General features: G+C 39.5%; 1 protein-coding gene across 1 annotated transcript in view; it reads left to right on the top strand.

The window, feature by feature from the left end:
- Positions 1–13,869: 13,869 nt before the first annotated feature.
- LOC119651178 (phytanoyl-CoA dioxygenase domain-containing protein 1 homolog) overlaps positions 13,870–21,493 on the top strand; it is a 28,684-nt gene continuing 21,060 nt past the window's right edge. The window contains exon 1 of the mRNA XM_038054605.1: positions 13,870–14,158. Within this exon, the coding sequence (XP_037910533.1) occupies positions 14,135–14,158 (24 nt within the window). The 5' untranslated portion in view covers positions 13,870–14,134. The remainder of the gene's footprint in view (positions 14,159–21,493) is intronic.

The raw sequence follows: 21,493 nt of genomic DNA, 5'->3' as shown, positions 1-21,493 counted from the left end.
CACTGCCGGCGATGCAATCGGTGGTTCACGTCTTCGCTGTGCCACCACATTACCCTGCTCGCAGCTTAATCCGCGCGGGTTCAACGAACGAGCCCGGCACGTAATCCCGCCAATAGTGTTACCGGGCGACCCTAACGCTCCGCGGGCGCTTTTTTTAGAAGGATGGCTCCGTTCGGCGAAAGCTTTCAGTCTCTACAAAGGAACCAACTTGAGCCCACCTCGAACGTCGAGCTTGAAAGAGTGCTCCCTTTGCTCCAGGAATTTAAAGGGGCCACATATGGTGGGTGCAGTAGCCTCCAAGGAGCTACCACCCTGATGAGAACCTGTGAGCATGTCTCGAGTCCCTAGAGGTGTCGACCGCAGGCGTCGTGTATTGAGAAGGTGGAATTAGCCGCAATCTTGAAACCGCGTCCCTGAGCAGACGCAGCACGCTAGAGTCGCTTAACCCTGCTCTGATATCCAGCGGTCGGCGGGAAGCCGAAGATTCTCCCCACGGGGCTGGCCGTGAACTCCTTTCGATGAGCTGTGCGTAGACCGAGGACGAATATGAGCACTGCGAACACGACATATAGTTTGGTGCCAACGTTCCAGCATCTCATTGGACTGCGGATGGTATGCAGTGGTCCTGTGGCATTTGAAACTAAGGATCTTGCCTAACCCAGAGAAAAGAGTAGACTCACATGCCTGCGCAGTAATCTCAGTCAGAGGTATTGCTTTAGATCTTCTCGTAAACCTCTTGATGATTGTAAGGCAATACTTGCATCCGTGCGAGTTTCGCAAAGGGGCAATTATGTGGTGTGGAAGCGCTTGGTCCACCGAGAGATTACGCCTACTTCCTTTTTTATGTGTTTGTTGATCTTACACTTCTGGCATTCGATGCACTAGCTGGCTAAAGAGTTTATGCCCTTGTTTATTAACGGCCAAAAATATTTTCCGATGGCTACCCGGCTCGTCGTATCAATGTTTGGGTGCGCAAAATCGTGTGCTGCTTGGAGCACTTCCTTGCTAACATCGACCAGAATAAGTGGCCTATGTCCCTTGTATGAAGTCTGGCAGAGTATGTAGGAGTTTGAGCCGAAGATAGGAAACTGCTTGAGGAGGGGACTGTAACAATAAGACACGCGTTGGATGTCGGAAGTAAATTGGCTTATGAAGCTCACTTGCCGAAATTGGCGTGGAGATGCTCTATCGAGCTTTCGTTTAAATGCGAAAGTGAGGGGCTTGTGATCCGTGAACACAGTGGACGGAGCAACGGAGATATTTAATAGACAGGTACGCGGCGGACAGCTCACGGTCGGAGGCACTGTAGTTACGTTGAGTAAGGTTGAGTTGCTTCGAGAGGAAGCTCAACGGTTGCTAGGTTTGTTTGACCCGTTGGTAAAGATCGGCACCTACCGCAGTATCTCAGGCATCGACGAGCATAACTAGCGATGCACCTGGCCGAAGAAATGCCAGAAGACAGCATCACTAGACCATTCAACCTGGCGGGAGTTTTTTGTTTTGGGCCTACACAAGTAAGTGTTGAGGATCGTTTGGTAATGAGTGGCATTGGGTAGAAAACGGCAATAGAAGTTTAACATATCCAAGAATCTTCGAAGATCCTTCGCTGTGGTTGACAGGGAAAAGTTCTGGATCGTTTCAACCTTGCCTACGTCTGGTTGAATTCCAACAGGAGTGATCCTGTGGCCGAGAAATTTCCCCTGCTTTTGACTGAATTTGCATTTTTCAACAGTTAACATGAGCCGGGCCTCAAAGAGACGTTGAAAAATGCACTCGAGATGGTCAAAATGCTCAGGTTCCGAAGAATATTTGACCAAACCATCATCCATGTGGACGAAACAGAAGTTTAAGTTTTTTATGACATAAGGGTTGAATCTTTGGAATGTCAGCGCAGCGTTTGCACGAGCCAAATGCCAACCTGGGGAACTCAAAGGATCCGAAAAGTGTGCAGGTAGTCGTTTTAGTATGTCTTCGAGAGTTACAACGATTTGATGATATGCCTTGACTAGATCCAGCAAACATCAAACACCGCAGTTTGTCAATAGATGTGGAAGGTCATGAATGAGTAGGGTGTCGGTTGCGAATATTCCGGGCCTTCAGACGCCTATAATCTCCGCAAGGCTTTCGTTGGCCTAGGGCCCATATGATATATGTCATTGGGTTCAAGAAGTTTTGAAAATACTGAATCCATTTTGCTTTTATTGAGGTCGCGTCGCTGATGATATTGCCTGCTAATCCTTCGTCGATCTTCTACAAGCTGTCGTCGAGTGTTAGAGTTTTGTTATTATTGAACTTTCTTTGTTCTCGTCTACAAATCTTCTTAAGGTATCGTCTCAATTAGTGACACTTGTCTTCTATGGCTCGGGTTCGTCTTTCGATTAGCTGGGTAGGGTAGGTGGGTAAGCTTAACTTTTCTTGTCAATCGTTTCCAAGCAGACATCATTGAACCATTCGTTACGGTTCCTCCATTCTACATGCCCCAGGGAGTTTTTAGTTTAGTTTAGTTCCCTAATTTTTCACAACATTTCGTCACTACTTTCCTCAGGACCAGCTTGAGGTAGTGCGTCGAAAGGTGCCCTGATTATGATCTTTCAACTTTTTCACATTGATTTTAGGAGTCCAACTCCTGTGACTGTGGCTGCTTTTGGCTATTCCACAACTGTATTTCCCTCTAACCAGAAAATGGTCTATGTCACAGTTAGCGCCTCACAATGTCCTCAAGTCCAATTTGTTTGAGGCAGCTTTTTTTTCGACGAGGATGTGGTCGATTTAATTGAATGTTTAGCAGAGGGAGTCCAGCAAGGGGGAGTTACGAGTCCCCAACAGTAGACAAGTGACCGGAGCAAATGGAGAGCAGCTGATTTTCACTTTTTTGTGCACATTAATCAAACATTCAAAACAGATGACTAACGTTTTGATGTCTGTTTTAAGTATTTGGATTCTGTGTCCTAAATGAGGGGTACGTGGAGGAGGAAATTAAGAGTACGTTGCTCTTCATTTGGTATGGTCCGACATCAAGTAGATGTGAACCTGGAATCCCTCACATCCCGAATATACAATAATAGAATTCCTCGGAATGAGGTAGGCCTCCAAAATCAGATCATTTCAGACTGTTACTTGGCACTACAATCAAGGAAGGACCTTGTAGCCTGCGATTTAGAATCACGGCATAACTCAAGGGTAAATGCCACAAACAATCCCAAAGTCATGTTTCTCCCTCAAATCATCTTTTTCTTCTTTTTCTTCAGCCTTTGTCTCGTTCACAAACGGGGTCGGCTCGTCATGATCGGTTTCGTCATAGATCAATAACAGACAGAGAATAAATGCGAACTGTATGGGTCAGAAAGTGCAACTTTCCCCAAGGCAAATTCCTATCTGGATTTGTGCATTGATGACGCGCGTTTGATCTTCAGTTTTATTAATCCCCAGCCGAAGCTATAGAATTCTCCTTACGATAGCGACCAGAGCGCTATTATAATAGAGGTTCTGTTTGATGGACGAAGAACTCGCCTGTCATGAATAAACAGAGATGTCCACAGGCTGAACTTTAGACATACAAATTGGAAGGAATTGAGAAAAATGGTGATGAAAAACAGTTGCCCCAGGTGACAGGAACTTTAACATCGAGGAAATACATTGCTATCTTATCAAGTTTGCAAACTTGATGCTGGACGCAATTAAAACCGTCTCTATTACGATCAAACCATGGAATGATATAGTAGGAAACTGCAAATGTAAAAACTCTGAAAAAAATGAAAAACCTTCTGTTACACCAATAACTTAAATCTATCAAAGACATTTCGCGGTAGTTGAGCTCAGGTCGTCCCTTAATACTGCAAAGGATCATATACGCCAGTATTACATAAGCGAAGTGAACTCCCAATGGCGGAATAAGTTAAAGAGTATTTCACTAAGCAAGGGTCACCAAAACAAACATTCTATTCGGGAAGAAGTCACGAGTAACCGTGTCTCGAATCAAAGCCGGTGATAGCGAAATGCAACACCTCATTCACCCACGTATAGACGGCAACAGTTTAACTGCTGATGCTTAAGACAATTACATCGTGACGGATGAAGCTCCCAAACTCGTTCTTGTAGGAGGGAACTGCATCGGCCTAGAACGAACTTAAGACTAACGTGTCTTTCGGAAACCCTGGAATCTTCAAGAGCGTAGTCAAGGTATTCGGGGAAAAATGTTATGGTCCATTAAGATCCTACACGTCCTCCTAAGAACAAGGAATAATATCGGGGATAAGATATAACGCTGATGAACTCCTCTTTAGACCTCAAATTTCCTTGAGATTTTAACTCGTTTCAGCGCATGACAAGCAATTTCCTTGGAATTTTTGCTCAAGTTGAAGTAACTGAGCCATTTGAGGAATTTCGACACTGTTGCCGAGGAGCATCCGAACATTCCGGAGCCGTGAGGTCAGCCCCCTTTCAAAGCCTCGAGAGCACTAAAGTTTTGAAACTTGCATGCTAATAACCGACAAATTTCTATCCCTCTTGACCGCCTTTTATGATAAGCAGGGAATATATTGAGTGAGCCACACCAATTGGAAAATAGATATCCCCACGTTTTCGGTGCACGCACCCTTGTTCTGTTAGACATTATTTACGAAGGAATAAAATGAAGCAATCAACCCCTGGCTATCACTTACGTTCAGGACAGAGGTGAGGCAGCATCTTATGAGCTGCCTGTGCCTTGAACGAACCGTCAGTCATTATCTTTTAACGACATTGAATTTTTTTGTCGCGTACTTCAACATTGAACTTTATCAAATATAGAATCTACTATATTTACGCATCAAACTATGATGACTATATGCTAGAAGTCACAATCTCAATAAGAAAACCTTTAGAAAGTAATTGAACTACGATTATGACCTCAAATGTTAATGGTGACAGCTATAGCAATCAATTCAGTTTTCCAGCGTCTTCATTGAGATCATACAGATTAGTAAACATATTTTCATAAATCATTAATTTTTTTCAAGTTCACACGATTTCTATTCGTTCAATAACAAACATAGTTTTTGTCACTTTCATGGATTCGCTAATGTTTAATTGAAAAATTTTTTTATAGGACTATAAAGTCATTGAGTCTGGCCGCAGGAGAATGTTGATGACAACAAAAATTATTTTGCAAAGCAGACGATGCTCCAAAAGTTCGCTGATTACTGGATGAACTCTTGATAAGATTCAGCATGAGCTTCCGGACAACCGCTTTAACTTAAAAACACAATTTTGACACATGCTTATTAGCACATAAGCATTAGAACTTGCAGTTCAAATGGGTATTTTTACAATCGATGTCGTTGGTGTTTCAGATCAAAGAATCATGTACTCGTATAATCCCGTTTATGATGGTCAACTTGATGTTCATTGCATCAGCCAAAATACCTGGTACACACATTAATAGAGCACAAAGATTATGCGATATCGAATCATTGTTCTTAAGACCTAAGGAGAAAACCAGCATTTTGCACTGATATCATTTTAGAATGACCTATTCTTTAAAGGAGAATGGGTGGGAGTCAGAATCGGGTTGGGGTGATTAATACATCTCTTTAGTTGTTTTGCTCTCTTAAGTCACCAGCACACTTATAAAAACTTGAAAATTCTCTCGAGGTATCGGTTACGAAACCAAACAGTTTCTCCTAAAATGCAATCCGCTTTAAAGCCTTGATCCTGAATTTCACACTTTAGTGAATTATGCACTGCGTCCAACTTTTTAGATCCGTGATACTTTTGACTTTGTTAATCTAATTGAAGTAATAAAAACTTGTTGTTTCTTTTTCGTTGGTGTGGGTATCTATTCTAGCAAATACCGATATTTCGGGAACCACTTGTTCCCTTCATCAGTGCAAACAAGTTAAAGCCTTCTTTCATTGTCGCAAGAGGTGACTAAAAGGGATAAAAATTTGAGGGCTAGCAACCTACAAATTTGGGAACTTTATTGTTACCGAAATGTCAACAACGGCTCAGATAGGGCATCACGCCGAATACATTTGGCTATCGAAAACGGAATCCGGTTCAGATAAAGGTGCATCACAATTGTGCATCAGCGGAGACTTGCGATATATTGGAGAAGGATGCTTTCTATCAGCAATTAAACGCAGTTCATTTGAGGTTTCCTAAAGATGACATTGTGATGATGATGGGTAGTCTGAATGCCAAAATGGGCTCTAACGACAACTTACTCGAATATATGATGGGGAAACACGGTCTTGATGACCACAACGATAATGGTGGAAGGTGTGTGCATTTCTAAAACTTGCAACGTCTCGTAATTAGTGGCACATTGTTCGGACATAGAACTTGCAATAAAATCAGTTGGGTTTCAGCTGATGACACCTCACAAACAATGAGATTGGCCAACAGTAGATTTAAGAGTTGTCTCCTGGGTGTGCATAACAAGAGAGGCACTGACAAGTTCCTCGAAAGGGATCACCATCTGACGATCGCTAACATTCGTGTACGTGTTGCGTCCGCCACTTCTCGCAGGGTTGGAGAGTTGGAACCTCCAAGTTCACCATCGATCGCTTGTATCATCTACCTGCCGCTCGTAATTGGGAGAGCTACTTTCCGGATCGAAAAGCATATACTGAGTAACCCGCATGAGAATATCAACGAGAACTGGGCTACCATCAGGACTGCTCTTTTCTCGATTGCTACGCAGGTTGTCGGTCACGTCACCAAGGGGCGTCATATGATCTGACAAACTGCGGATTCGAGGAAGTGAATCAATGAACGAGTCGAAGGCTTTATTGACCGGTAGGAGTGATGGTGGGCGGATAGCGGATCGATGATCGGCAGGGGTTGAATGGAATTGGGGGAAGTTCAACGTAATGTCCGTCATGGTAAAAGGGAGTCTACTATTGCGTCAGACAGGAACGCGGAAGATTCCGCGGAACACACAAATTTGAAGTGTATACTCCACCATGAAAGAGCTTGCATGTGGTCGCAAGTCGTTCGATGGTCCTGTTAAGGACGCTAACGTTCGACTCCTGATGCACGATGACCAGCAACTGAAGAGATGGAAATAACACTTCAACACGGTTCTTGACGGTATCACATCCGGTGAAGTTCCACGTCTTGTGGCTGAAATGATCAGTCTCCGTAACATGCGCGACACTCTTCCCAGCAGAAGATAAATCATTTCGGCCATCAATGCACTCAAACGGAGTAAAGTGCCTGGGCTTGACGCTTGCAATTTCTGCAGAGCTGCTACTTCGAATCAAACAGAAATCTTGGAAATGCGAGACCGTTCCCTGAGAGGGGAAGGAGAGGATGACCATTGAGATTCCGAAGAAAGGCACCCGTTTTAAGTGCTACAATTGAAGGGGTATCTGCGTTCTCCCTGCCGTTTCAAAGATAATCGGTAAAATACTCCTGGCACGAATCAAAGAACGTCTCGACGAACTTAGACGGTAAAACTCTAGCACATTTCAAGTAACTGCGAGTGATGCGCCTGTGTGGTTGACGCGTTGTACCCTACTAAAGGGGAAATAGCAACCATATACATATATATAAATGTTTACCGATGTCGTTCTCGTTTAAGCCATATTTCTGCAAAAAATTTCAATAGCCGACAAAAGTTCAAAATTTTCCGTTGATTTTGACTTTCAGACGATATTTAACAGAAGATGTATTGATGCCAAAGGCTGACTTTGCTTCTACCATTGGGAAGCTAGACAACGGAAGGCAATCTCCTAATTCCTTAATTAAAAATGATGTTCAGGTCCTTTCCTATCGATATCAGCAACGTTTCATTGAATCCGATTTGTTTGATGGCACTTCCATACCAACTGGCCTGATATAGTATTACCGCTTATTATTGACAACGCTGAATGATAGGTTTTTCAGAGACATTTTTTTGCTCTCAAATTGAAGTAGACGATAGTAAGTACTACCGCGTTGATGATGACTAACACTGGGTATTGCTGGCATATTTCTTTTCAAGGCGTTATCAGTAATCCCTATAAAGTTGGTAGCTCCGCAATATTCCTAACAGTGACCCCAAAACTAGTAAGATTATTTTTACTTTAACTGGTTCAAGATCCACAAGGCGGACAGCTATAGAATTAAGAATTTTGTCTGATTTGTTTACCTTTGCTTAAATTAGGTTCACTTAGTTATCAATCGCACTTACTTAGTTGTCTACCTGTAGTAGTTTATGTCTGTTCATCCTATATAATTTTCTTATTGATAAAATCCATATAGTATGTCACCCGAGTCATTCGGGTGGTTTTATATTTCCTGTTCATTGTTTTGTTGAGTATAGGACATCCACACAGTCTGTTCATTGTTATTGTTGCTTTTTATTTTGGTCTCAATTTTCATTGAGCATCAGTTTTATTATCATCACGCTATACACGTGATAAGTTCTGACTTTTTTTGGAAAACTGAATAAGATACAAACGCTTATTTTTCACTATATATTTATTAATATCTCCAGCATACGTTACACCTTTTTCAGAACGATATCGTCACTCATTATTGAGGTATGTAGCAACTTATCTACCAATCTCCTTTCTTCCTTTCATTTGATACCCCACATGACTATATTTGATGAAAAAAAAAATTTGCACCCCTCTTTTGCATGTATGGGGACCCCCCTCAATTTCTACGTAGAATGATGTAACTCACTGTATACATGAGGGTTCACAGTTCCCACCTTTCCACCAAATTTGGCGTCAATCGTTACAACCGTCTCCGAGAAAAATGCCTGTGGCAGACAGACACGCAGACAGACCTGTGCAGAGTTGCCAGATCTTCCATCAGGCGCACGAGGGAATGTTTGGTGGATGCATAGGAATATACACATGTACGCATTTGGAGGTGTGCGTGCATGGACATGTTTATGCGCAGGTCGGGTAGGTGGGAGAAAAACACCCACCCGTAGACACAAATGGCTATGGGAAGGACCACCCAGAAAAAGACACCAATATGGAAGAAGAAAGGAGAGAAAAATTTACGGTGTAGGGAATCGGAACCCCAGTACCGGCGGCTTTTGGGAGTGAGCAAGCAGGCTCCCGCCCTGGAGAAAGAGTCATTTAAAAGGAGTAAATTACTCCCGAGAACGCCTCTTCAAAAAACACGGAAAGATGTCCCACAAACTGTTCATTTATTAGCCCATAGTGGGGTGACTACTTCAAGATGGAGCTAAGACCGGCTTCGAAAGTAAAAAAAAATTACATTAAATTTTATGGGGACCCTTCTTAAATTCAACGTAGAATTATGTAATTCACTGTATGCGTGAGCGTTCATAATTCCTACTTTTCCACCAAATTTGGTATCAATCTTGGTGGAAAGTAGGGAAAAACAATTTTAAAAAGTTTCGCGGCATTATTCACTAACTTATTTTCTAACAATATGAACCTCAATGCGGGTGAAAATAGTGAAATCAAAAATTTTGCGACGGTATCATTTTTTTGAAAGGATGCCCTATTGTGCGTTATTTGTAAAAAAAAAAGTGATGAAAAATGAAATTTTTTTAGCTGCTAAGTTTTGGACTTTGATTACTTTCACCAGCATTCAGGTTCATATTTTCAAAAATAAGTTAATAAAGTAGAATTGGTTTCAGATAAAAACTGGAGTCGCTACACGTGCCGCAGTTGGAGAACTCTAGCTATGACCTTCAGCGAAATAATGTCGCGAACCTTTTTTATTCTTGACTCAAATTTTTCAGAAAAAAATCTGAGAAGTTGCTCGGAATATGACTAATGTAATGTTCAAATTTGATTTAATTTCAATTATTTTTTGTTACTAAAAAAATTAATAGGCCTTCTAATGTGGTTTAACCCTTAAGGACACATGAAAGTCTGTCAAATGAAATGTCCAAAAAACCATCCCACGCTCTCAAGCTTGACTAGCACAGTATCGTACAAGCGCATGTCGACGGGACTCTTCAATTGAAGTTCAATATTTGTAGGCGGACTTTTGCGGAACATTTCGCCAAACTTTTAGGTTTTTGGGACAAATCTCCTTTCTAAGTCGCCTCCAGCCAGCCAAGATGGTTTTTTGCGACCATCTAACTCATTATGTCATTACAAATATTATAGTTGATTGAAATAATAAAAACTTGTTGTTTCTTTTTCGTTGTTGTTTGCACTGATGAAGGGAACAGGTGGTTCCCGAAATATCGGTATTTGCAAGAATAAATACCCACACCAACGAAAAAGAAACAACAAGTTTTTATTATTTCAATTAAGTAATCGTTGGAAACACCGCATAATTTCACTCTGATTATAGTTGGTTTCTTTTTAAAACAAAACCTTATTAAAATCGGTTTACTGTCTGTCTGTTAGTGTGTCTGTCTGTCGCACGTTTTTTTTGCTCGGAGACGGTTATAGCAATTGACACTGAATTTGGAGGGAAGGTGGAAACTGTGAATGCTCACACATACACTGAGTTGCATCATTCTACGTCGACATCTACCTCGTCTTCGTCCCCACACATGCAAAAAGAGGCTGTAAATTTTTTTCCACCAAATATGGTCATGTGTGATATCAAAGTGAAATCTCATTAGTACTTTCCGAAACCGGTCCTAATTTTGGCATTTGTTCTAAAGTGGGGAGTAACGGAACCATTCTCAGAAATTACACAATCGAAAATTCTGAAAAATAATTCAGAAAACCGCCACTATATAGTGGCTAGGCTCCGAAATACCCTCCAGACCATTACTATAATTTTTAGTAATTGGCTGCAACTCTCGCCCCCCCCCCCCCCTTAAGTTCATCCTAGCACCAATGTAGGCTATATCATAAAGCATGATCCTGCCAAGTTTGGTGGAAATCGGATTATTATTAACAAAGTTATAATACATCAAATTTGTCGCTTCTTTGTAAATTCAACACTTTGAATATCAATTATCATCAACGGCGCAACAACCGGTATCCCGTCTAGGCCTGCCTTAATAAAGAACTCCAGACATCCCGGTTTTGCGCTGAGGTCCACCAATTCGATATCCCTAAAAGCTGTCTGGCGTCCTGACCTACGCTATCGCTCCATCTCAGGCAGGGTCTACCGCCTCTTCTTTTTCTACTATAGAGATTGCAATTATAGATTTTCCATTCTGCATCATCTTCATCCATACGGATTAAGTGACTCGCCCACCGTAACCTATTGAGCCAGATTTTATCTAAAACCTGACGGTCGTGGTGTCGCTTATAGATTTCACCGTTATGTAGGCTGCGGAATCGTCCATCCTCATGTAGGGGCCAAAAATTCTTCAGAGAATTCTTCTCTCGAACGCGACCAAGAGTTCGCAATCTTTCTTGCTAAGAAACCAAGTCTCCGAGGAATACACGAGGACTGGCAAGATCATTGTCTTGTACAGTAAGAGCTTTGACCCTATGGTGAGACGTTTCGAGCGGAACGGTTTTTGTAAGCTGAAATAGGCTCTGTTGGCTGACAACAACCGTGCGCGGATTTCATCATCGTAGTGGTTATCGGTTGTGATTTACGACCCTAGATAGGAGAAATTATCAACGATCTCAAAGTTGTATTCTCCTATCTTTATTCTTCCCGTTTCCCGTTTAACCAGTGCGATTCGACGTTGTTCGTTCTTTTGGTTTTGGCACTGACGTTGTCACCATGTACTTCGTTTTACCTTCATTGATGTGCAGCCCAAGATGTCGCGCTTATCGCCGCCTCACTTTCTCAAGGCCAGGTTGAAGAGGACGCATGATAGCGCATCCCCTTGTCGTAAACCGTTGTTGATGTTGAATGGTCTCGGGAATAATCCTGCTGCTTTTATCTGGCCTCACACATTGATCAGATTCAGCCTAGTCAGTCTTATCAATTTCGTTGGGATACCGAATTCTCTCATGGCCGTGTACAGTTTTACCCTGGCTATGCTATCATAGGCGGCTTTAAAGTCGATGAAAAGATGGTGCAACTGATGGCCGTATTCCATATGTTTTTCCATCGCTTGCCGCAGAGAGAAAATCGGATCTGTTGCTGATTTGCCTGGAGTGAAACCTCTTTAGTATGGGCCAATGATGTTCTGGGCGTAGCAAGATAGCGGAGAATATCTTATAGATGTTACTCAGCAACGTGATACCTTTATAATTGCTGAACTACGTTATATCCCCCTTTTTATATATGAGACAGATAATGCCTCGTTGCCAGTCGTCAGGCATTGATTCGCTGTCCCATACTTTGGGCATCGGTTGATGAACCACTTGGTGTAATGGCTGAATATCAATATCATCCATACCCATAAAAAACGAGTGCTATTTTTTTTACCGAATATAGCCATGTGGGGTGTCAAGGTCTCAAGGTCGCCGCGGTTTGAACGCCGGCTGGTGGTGTGCATTGTAGCATAAGAAAGTCCATATTACCAAGAACGGAAAGCCTGGAATGCCTGAAGATGCTCTGTGTGCGCCGACTCAAGGGTATGCAGATGTGGAGGACCATGTGGTTGCTAGACCAGATCATTAATGATTTTCATTTTTATACGACAATGAAAATTAACCGAAAAATCCTATCTAATCGAAACCATTTCATTAGCGAGTGGATTCCGAATTTGTTATGTAGCTACTTCTTAAATACGTATACCGTACGTTTTCAGATATCACTTCTAGTCAACTTTAACATTCAGAAGTGAATAGATAGATATTTGTATTCCAATAGTACCATCGGCACCAGGTGTTTTCCACAATAGTTTTGTTTGTTTCTTAGGAAAACCTGACATTAGATTTACCCCTACGTTGAGCTTCTGTCTATTATGGAAAATTAAGAAACTCTTGGTGGAAAACGCAACATTTGAAACTATGTAAAATTAAAAAGTCAGAATACCCCGCCGTGTCTTAAATGCAAACCAAATGTCAGAATATTATCAAAAATTCCAAGTAAATTTAAATATTTTAGGAGCACCTGCGTTGAGAATGTCACTTTCAAAACGTTCAAAATGCTTGTTTATCTTTGTGCACGCCAAGAAAGAACACTGATTCCAAAGAACAAACATATGGTAACCGAATTACTAATCTGTTTCAAACTTGAGATTTCCGTTGTCATATGGTTTTAGCTATATATTTTTGAACTGATGCATACAGACGTACATACATAGTTTTGCCATGCGATGGTCAGTAAGACTTCCTCAACCATGTGTGCACTTATTTACGTATATGACATGCACGAGTTCTGTTAATTATACATGCCGTCTTTTCGCGTTACCTTGTAGGATAGATGCATGTCCAGAATACCTTATGCTTCATGTTACATTCCCAGTGGGAAATGTAAGTATAGCTCTTCCTCTCGATTTTTGATCGAAATCAAACGGTATAGCAATATTTTATTTAAATGTCTTCAACCTAACAGCCGAGACAATATTTTCACGTTGTAACCTTATCCGAGTTTCAAGTGAAGGTAGTTCGTAGTGTGTCATTTTGCCTCAGTTTCATTCTCATTCCAGTTAGTGGTGGATAAGTAATAAAGTCCACAACTAAAGAACAAGTACAAAAACACACATAGACGCCCATAACACAACCGGGATTCGAACTCTGGGCTACGCAATCAAAAAGCTCATACCACACTATAATGACTTTCAGTAACGGTTTTCTTTTATAACAATTGGTTTTTTTTTATAATTATTTTTATTTAAAGATATATTCATCTTATGGTCTCACTACCTGAAATAAACGAATATTGAGATTTTTTTCAGCAAGAAGTACATACTAACTATGTACGCATTATCACATTTCGTATTGGGCGCGAATGCTCATGTGGGATATGTGCACATATGATGCCTTTACTTGAAATTTTAAGACAAGAGCGTGGGAGATCTAAGAGAAACTAAGCATTCAGTCTAGAAAAAGAGCAGTTGAAATCCAAGGGAGGCATTTTTGAAATCGTGCAGTTTCTTGAGCATTAGTTGAAATTCTAGAGTCTTTGGATTAGTTGTTTTATTCTATCTTTTATACTTTCTAGATTTAAAACTTTGTTAATATTGTTGTTTGGAGAGATTAGTGTTTTGATTTTGGAATTGTGAGGGAACGTGACATAAACGGAATTAATTCCAACAGTTGTTCAAAAATTATAGTGCTAATTAGTGAAAATCATTCTAAACCATTCAACTTATAACTGCTATTTTTACGGTGAACATTTTAAATAAATATTAATAACCATGAGGAACTCACTTCTCGAAGAGGTAAGATTTCAATTAATATTTTCATTGGCATTAAAATGCAATAGAAAAGTGATGAATGTTAATTGCACCAGTATTTACCTCTGCTGAAGCGTTTGAAATACAAAAAGTCTACGAGTGTATCTCAAATGTGAAAATTTTGCGTGTGAGTCATGCATAAATAGAGAAAATATGAAAATAAAGAAAATTCTCGTCTGGGAAAAATTTCATTATGATTCATTAGTCTTTTTTAAGACAATGTTTTAAGTGCTTTGATGATTAAATATTTAGAAATGTCAAAAGTTAAAATTATCCTATTGATCAGAATGCAATGTGCTGTGATTAGCAATTTGCAGTTGCAGTTGTCTGTTTTTTGGCAATGATTCCACCAGGTAGTGGAAATTATTTTAATGAATAGCGGAAATTATACTTCATGCACAGATGCAATTTCGGTGAATGTTTTTGTATACAAATTTTTGTGGAAAGTGTAATTTGATCCAGTAAAATGGAAAATAAGGTTTTCGTGTGCCGAAGTGACAAAGATGTTGCTCAGAAATATAATAGAATTTTTTTTTAATTATTTTTTAATTGTACTTTGCTCACTCGCTACGAGGCATAGTTGGACTGTTTTCTTTATTATTTTATCGGCAACTCATTTATGGAACTATGACTTTTAGTTGTTGTACTTTTTAGATTTAATATAAACAAACGGTTATATCTATGAACGCGAATGACATCAATGTAGGTAGGTCAGATCTTAGTTTTGACATGTGTTGGTAAGGGAGGGAGTATGGGAATTAAAATGTACCCACTGAAATGAGGGAGTCATTCTTAGAAAGAACTGAACCGAAAAATATGGAAAGAATTATGTCTATATATGACATCCAGATCTGCAAGTACTTCCAATCTCGATATTTACGTCGATAAGGTCAATAAAAGTATATTACCATGGATTGTAAATTTTCTGAAAACCTCCCTTAAGTTAATTCCAGAAAAATAAAATATTGGTCATGATATGGAACATTGTCTTGAGTAGTTTAGTGCAAACCCTACTATTATTAACAAAACTCTAGTGAGCAAAAGTTGTATGTTTTGCGTAAATGTATTGCACCCTTAGTTTTCAATCATCCATACATATGTACAATACTTAACGTATTTACATTATGCGCTCTGTTTTTATCGAAGAAATACTTTCCTGAGCTTGCACTTTGGATTTGTTTTATTTTGCTTTAATGCAACTACTCTTTTGCTGATATTTCGAAGCGATCGAGGAATCATGTGTGACTTGTCATACATGCAATTTAACCATAGTCAATTACTTACCAGTTGCATTTGAGACCAAAGTAACCAGCTAGTTTGGGAAGCTGTGTCTATAGGTGGAGCACTCACATAGGAAATATTCCGAGGATTCCGCTTCCTCATTACAGGACGGAAACGAATCATCTTATAATACTCCTATTCTGAACATATACCCAACTAGTGAATTACGGTTAGTCAGATTGCCCAAAATAATAAAATTCTTTCTGATTTTCAAAGGGATAAACTTTAAAGTAAGTTTGTATGGTTCTGAAAAAAACGCAAGTCGGAATACCGGGAGCTCGTGCTTCGGTTTTGTGTTCATCTTACAATATGTGAGGAACTTCTTTGCACATTTTTCAATCCATATATTGCTACAAATCCAACATATTCCTTCTTATTTTTTGCAAACTACAAGATGTGCGTACATATTATAGCCATAGATATTATTCTCATCATAAACAAACTGCCTATTGCCGAATACCGTACCGTATAAAAATTGATCATACCTATATTTCCGGTTTACTCCATGCAGGAAAGTATATATATAGTACGTATATTGAATACCGCTAGTTTATTATACTAATACTAATATATCTACCTGGATTATCTACCCGCAAACTTCATTAGCAGGCATATATACCTACACACATACATGTCTGTCTGGAGTAATTGATATATAAATGACCCAAAAACTTAAAATAAAATCTTTGTTTTTGACCACCCATTTATATCAGCTGACTTTGTTGTGGTATTGATAAATTGATATGGGATGATGACGTCATGCACGTTGTAGAATGCACGAAATTCGCGGCAAATGGCAGAGTTTTACCCTATATAACTTTGTTAATAATAACTGGATTGTCTTCAAACTTAACCAAATTGTGCCTTACATCGTCCTCTGCATAAATTCTAGCATGAACCTCAGGGGGATTTCCGGCTAAATTTCTAAAATATGCTAATATACTATTATTAACTTTATTTATGCAGATATCGGAACCAGATTTGTGGCCTAGATTTTGTAGAGATACACTATTGTGATTTTTTCAGATTTTTCGGTTGGATAAGTTCTGAGAACGAGACCTATTACACTTTTTGATGGTCATATTTTGAGAACCTCACTCCCCTATGTTTCACCCAATATCAAACACGGAGCCAGTTTCGAAAATTACTAATTGGACCCTTCCATTTGATACCCCACATGCCACATACTGCGAAAAAAAATGTTGCATTCTCCATTCACATCTATGGGGTGCCCCTCCTAAACTTAAAAGAGAATGGCGCCATTGCCATGCCACATGTAAAGGGAACAACAGATCACATGCTCTTACTAATTTTCGTGACAATCGGTTTAGCCGTTTTCGAATAAATTGGGTGTGACAGACAGACAGACAGACATCGACTTGATTCTAATAAAGTTTTGTGTTTACACAAAACCTTAAAAATGGTATGTCTAGAAGCACTGAAGCTCTGAATCTTGTCTTTATGGAGAGCTTGTTTCCAGTTTTTGATAGCAGCATTAGCTAGTTCCACCGAGACTCCGATTACTGGTTTCAGTCTCGGCAAGAGAGAATTGAACCCTTCTTAAAGTTAAAGCTGTTCAACTACCACAGGGCAACTGATCGCGAAGCGCCTGTCCTTCAATGGCTCATCAAGCGCATAGATTGCAACCTTTAGTATTGCTCACGCTTGAGTTTGAAAGATCGTTGCATATTACCTGAAGGGGGGTGGGGTCATCCCGAGAGAAGGCCGTTTTTCGCTTTTTATAGAATTTTTTTTCGTGAAAAACTGTATAAAGGTACGAATGCCATATATTTATTAATATATTGGGTATGTGTAGTAATTCGGCAAGCCCGTTAGCGTAGTTCGCTATTGAAATACAGAACAACTTTTACACCCATCTCCAAAAGAAGGTGTTTTTCTGCTGCCAAATGTAAACGGCATTTCAACGTGCGGAGTTAACCACAGTCTACAAACTAGGATTATTAAAAAAAATTGAATGCTAAATTTTTGGTGCCCTGTTAAAGTTTTTTTTTTGTAAATTTTGGTGTTTTTTTCAAGGCTTCTTTAATGAATAAAAAAACTGCCGAATGAATCGCAATTATCCTAGTTTGCAGACCATAGAAATATGCTCTGAATAACTCGTGAAAATTCCAAAGAATTTCGTTGGATAAATTTTGGGCTATGGTGGCAGGAGAATTTCAACATGCATTTTCAAGAAAAATGTATTTAAAACGTAGAATGTGATTTTTAACCATGAAATCTTAATTGACCACTAATCTGCTATACCTAGTCCATAAACCTTAGGTTTCTTAAAGAAGCACAAGTAAAGTCTTGACTTCAATTCTTACGATTTTAACGGACTGATAAATACGCGGTTTATTATAGCGATCGACGTAAACCTGGAATGTGACATTTTACCTGTTTAACACTGTAATTTCCGAAAGACTCCGAATATCAAAAAATTAGTTTGCCCATACATATATCTAGATAAAATTGATGCCAAAACAAAAATAGTACTTCTCTGGTAATATCTTAGTTTTGACATGGGTTATCAATGGAGGGAGCATGGGAGTTAACTTTCAACCGGCGGTCCAAAATGACCCCCATGGGAAAACAGCAAATAAATAGTACTTTATATAAAAAAAATTGTGAGAAAAATCGGCAGGTTTTGAGAAATAACCACAAACACAATAACCACTAAAATAGGTCTGTCTGTCTGTTTGTCCGGCTTCCTGTCTGCCGCACGTTTTTTTTCTCGTAAACGAATATAACGACTGACATAAAATTTAGTGGAAAGGTGGGAACTGCGAACACTCACCCATATAGTCAGTTACATAATTCTACGTCGAATTTAAGGCGGTGGAATCCAAATACATGCAAAAAGGGGGAGTACATTTTTTTTACCAAATATGGTATAGTCATGTAGGGTATCAAATGAAAGTATCGATTAGTACTTTCCGAAGCCAGTATTAGTTTTGACATTTGTTTTAAAGGTGGGGAGTGCGGGGGTTGAAAATGATAATTTCTTTCACTGAGACATTCTTGGAAACTAGCCAAACGGAAAATCTAATCTAAATAGAGTTAATAATAATATATTACTAAAATTTTTAGTAATTGACTGTAAACACCCCGCCCCCTTAATTTCATCCTAGCGTCATGTAGAAATATAGGATATAACGTAAGGCATGATCCTGCCAAGTTTGGTGTAAAACACACTATTGCTAACAAAGTTATAATAGGTCAAACATATATGAAAGGAAGCATTTAAGCTCTAACTCGTGTCTTTATGGAAAGTATTTCCCACTTTTTGTAGCTAATGCAACCGACACTCCGATTGCTGGTTTTAGTCTCAGCAAAAGAGAATGTAACACTCTTTTTTGAAGTGATTAAATCAGCGCAACTTTAAAATCGCTGAAAATCGCAAAGCGTCTGTTCTTCAGTGGCTCATCAATCGCAGAGATTGCAGCTTTTAAAATTGCCCACACATGAGTCCAAAAAATTAATGTATATTGCCTACAGCAAGCCTCACCTCACTCGAACACACTACAGATGTGTAAACGAAGATCGAACATGATGGAAAGATATATCCACATTACTAAATGAAGCTTAAGTCCCCATGCCGGTACAGAAGCCCGCTGAGTAACCCATAAGTTGTCACAGTTCGTTTCTTTTTTGCCCCTACACGTTTGTTTCAAATAGACTTCATATATAAAATAAATCCCAGATATTTGACTTTCTCGGGAATTCGAAGGTAAAGTCGACTCATTCTACTCCTCCGTCATCTGCAGTTTGAGCGTATATTTGGCAGTTCACATGCCTTTAAATAAATACACTTCACCTTTTTTGGAGAAGCCTTTCATAGGTCCTATTGTGAAGTAGTGATTAACACCTACTTAAGTATACAACAATCTCTGTGTTAGGATAGCATGGATCCACTTAACTGAAATATTTTCGATACCATGAACTCTGACGGAACCACAAAGTTTTTGAAACAATGCACCGTCAAATGCCCTTCCAATTTCCACAGAGACCAACGACCACCTGGAAACCCCGGAAATAGATTGCAGATTTGCAAAATGAAAGTTTTTTTGATTTGGTTTTCTCAAGGCATGAGCTTAACGCACACTGGTCTACCAAACCTGACCCTGAGTATGATCTATAAGAGATTCTCTGCTATCCTGCTAGGAATTCGGTATTCCTACAAAACTAGTACTAACTAGGCCGATCCGAGACTTTTAACTTCACAAACGATCTAAGTCAAGAGGATCCTCTCTCGAGCAATTATTTAAACCTAGCCCAAGAGAAAAGTCTGTGACTGTGAATCTGAAGTGAATATCAGAGATATCAATATTTTCAAATCTGCCCAAATGCTGGCCTATCAACCAAAGAAGTAAAAACTGAATTAATCCAGATCGAACAAGTGACGCACTGTGCATTGAGGGGTTACATATACTGCAGTGGGTGATATGACGGCATTTTCCTGTTTTTTTCGGAAACTTAGTAAACGTTTATTAAAAAACTGTTTAGCCAAATTAATTTAATACATATTGTGGGTTACTTATAAGAGTAATAATTTAAAAACTAGAGATACGCCAGCTATATAATAATAATCGTTGGCGCAAAAATCCAAATGGATCAGGGCCTTGAGGTGTGTTAGAGCACTTCATTCGAGACCGTAACGGATTACAGTATAGAAGACAATGTAACGGTACACTACAAGATTACAGTATAGGAGACAATGTGGTCAGCATTACCCTGATTTGATTCACAGCTGAGTCGACTGGTTTCCGACGTCAAATCACGATACAAATTCCACTGCCACCAGTGAGATTTGAACCGCGGCCTTCCGTATGACAGCCTTGTGCTTTAACCACTCGACTATCCGGACATCTCTTGATGAAAAAGAGTGTAAGTCCATTGTGAAAACGTTAGCACCAAAAGCAAGAACGTGAACAGCTACAATCCATAGAGCTTGTAATATCCGGACGATCTCAAAACCCAAAAATTAAACAACATTTATTCTTAAGCTGTATTCTCTCAGATGTCCCTTGAAAAGTTAGCTTCGATGCGTATTGGCGTATCTAACGCACCTTCAAACCATTTATTTTTTATTCTTGAGCTGCCTCGCAATTCTCTAATCACCCACTTTCTATTCTCTGTGCATTGTCAATTTTTATTTTTTTTTTCTTTTCTTTTGGTCACCTTCCATTATTTTGCAATCCATAATAAACATAAGTGAACTTCATCATAAGCTACTCTGTATATTATTCTTTTAGATAAGCACTCGTCTCCATTTGATTAAATTCAATTACCGTGTATCTTTTGTAACTTTTATCTTGGGTGACCTACATTTGAAATTGGCCCTGATCGCGACGCACTAAATATTATCTACAGTCACATAGTGACTAAGGGGCAACCGAAATTTAATGAAACCATCAACTAAATTAGTAATATTATAAATAGGCAACAACTATAATTAGAGTGAATGAGTAAATTAATAGCTTGTATGAAAGGCATAGAAGAAGAACGAGTATACATACTTTGGACCAAAGCTTGGTCAGAGCTGAACATATTTTTTAAGGATTAAGACCAAAGGAAGAAGGAGTAAGTTGCTTCCCATTTGGTCCGGTTGGACATCAAGTGGATGCGGACTTAGGACCCCTCAATGCTTAAAAAAAAGATGATCAGCTCTGGCCAAGCTTTGGCCCAAAGTGTGAGCGAATTTACGCTCAATATAATTCGTAGTCATGTTGTGTTCTGGCCTCAAAATACCGTCCACACGAATATCTGCGGCAATAATGTTAATAATCATGATATTTCAAAATTTACTGCGGGCCGCCCTTAAGTTACTCTTAAATCCAGGCAGACGATCATACTGGAAAGTTTGGTGGGAATCTTTTCATTCTTAACAAAATTATATTAGGCCAAATTTGCCCTCTCGCCTCAAATTACTACTCCCTAAGAAACAAAATGTCAGGACCACATCGAATTTAATATCAGGCATATTCAAAGTATATACACTACGAGTTATATATAAATGTGCACCCAAATATTCTTACA

Source organism: Hermetia illucens, chromosome 3 (genome assembly GCF_905115235.1).
Source record: "Hermetia illucens chromosome 3, iHerIll2.2.curated.20191125, whole genome shotgun sequence".
Taxonomy (NCBI): Eukaryota; Metazoa; Arthropoda; class Insecta; order Diptera; family Stratiomyidae; genus Hermetia; species Hermetia illucens.
The sequence above is the reverse complement of the archived record's forward strand: the minus strand, read 5'-3'. Positions and strand labels throughout refer to the sequence as shown.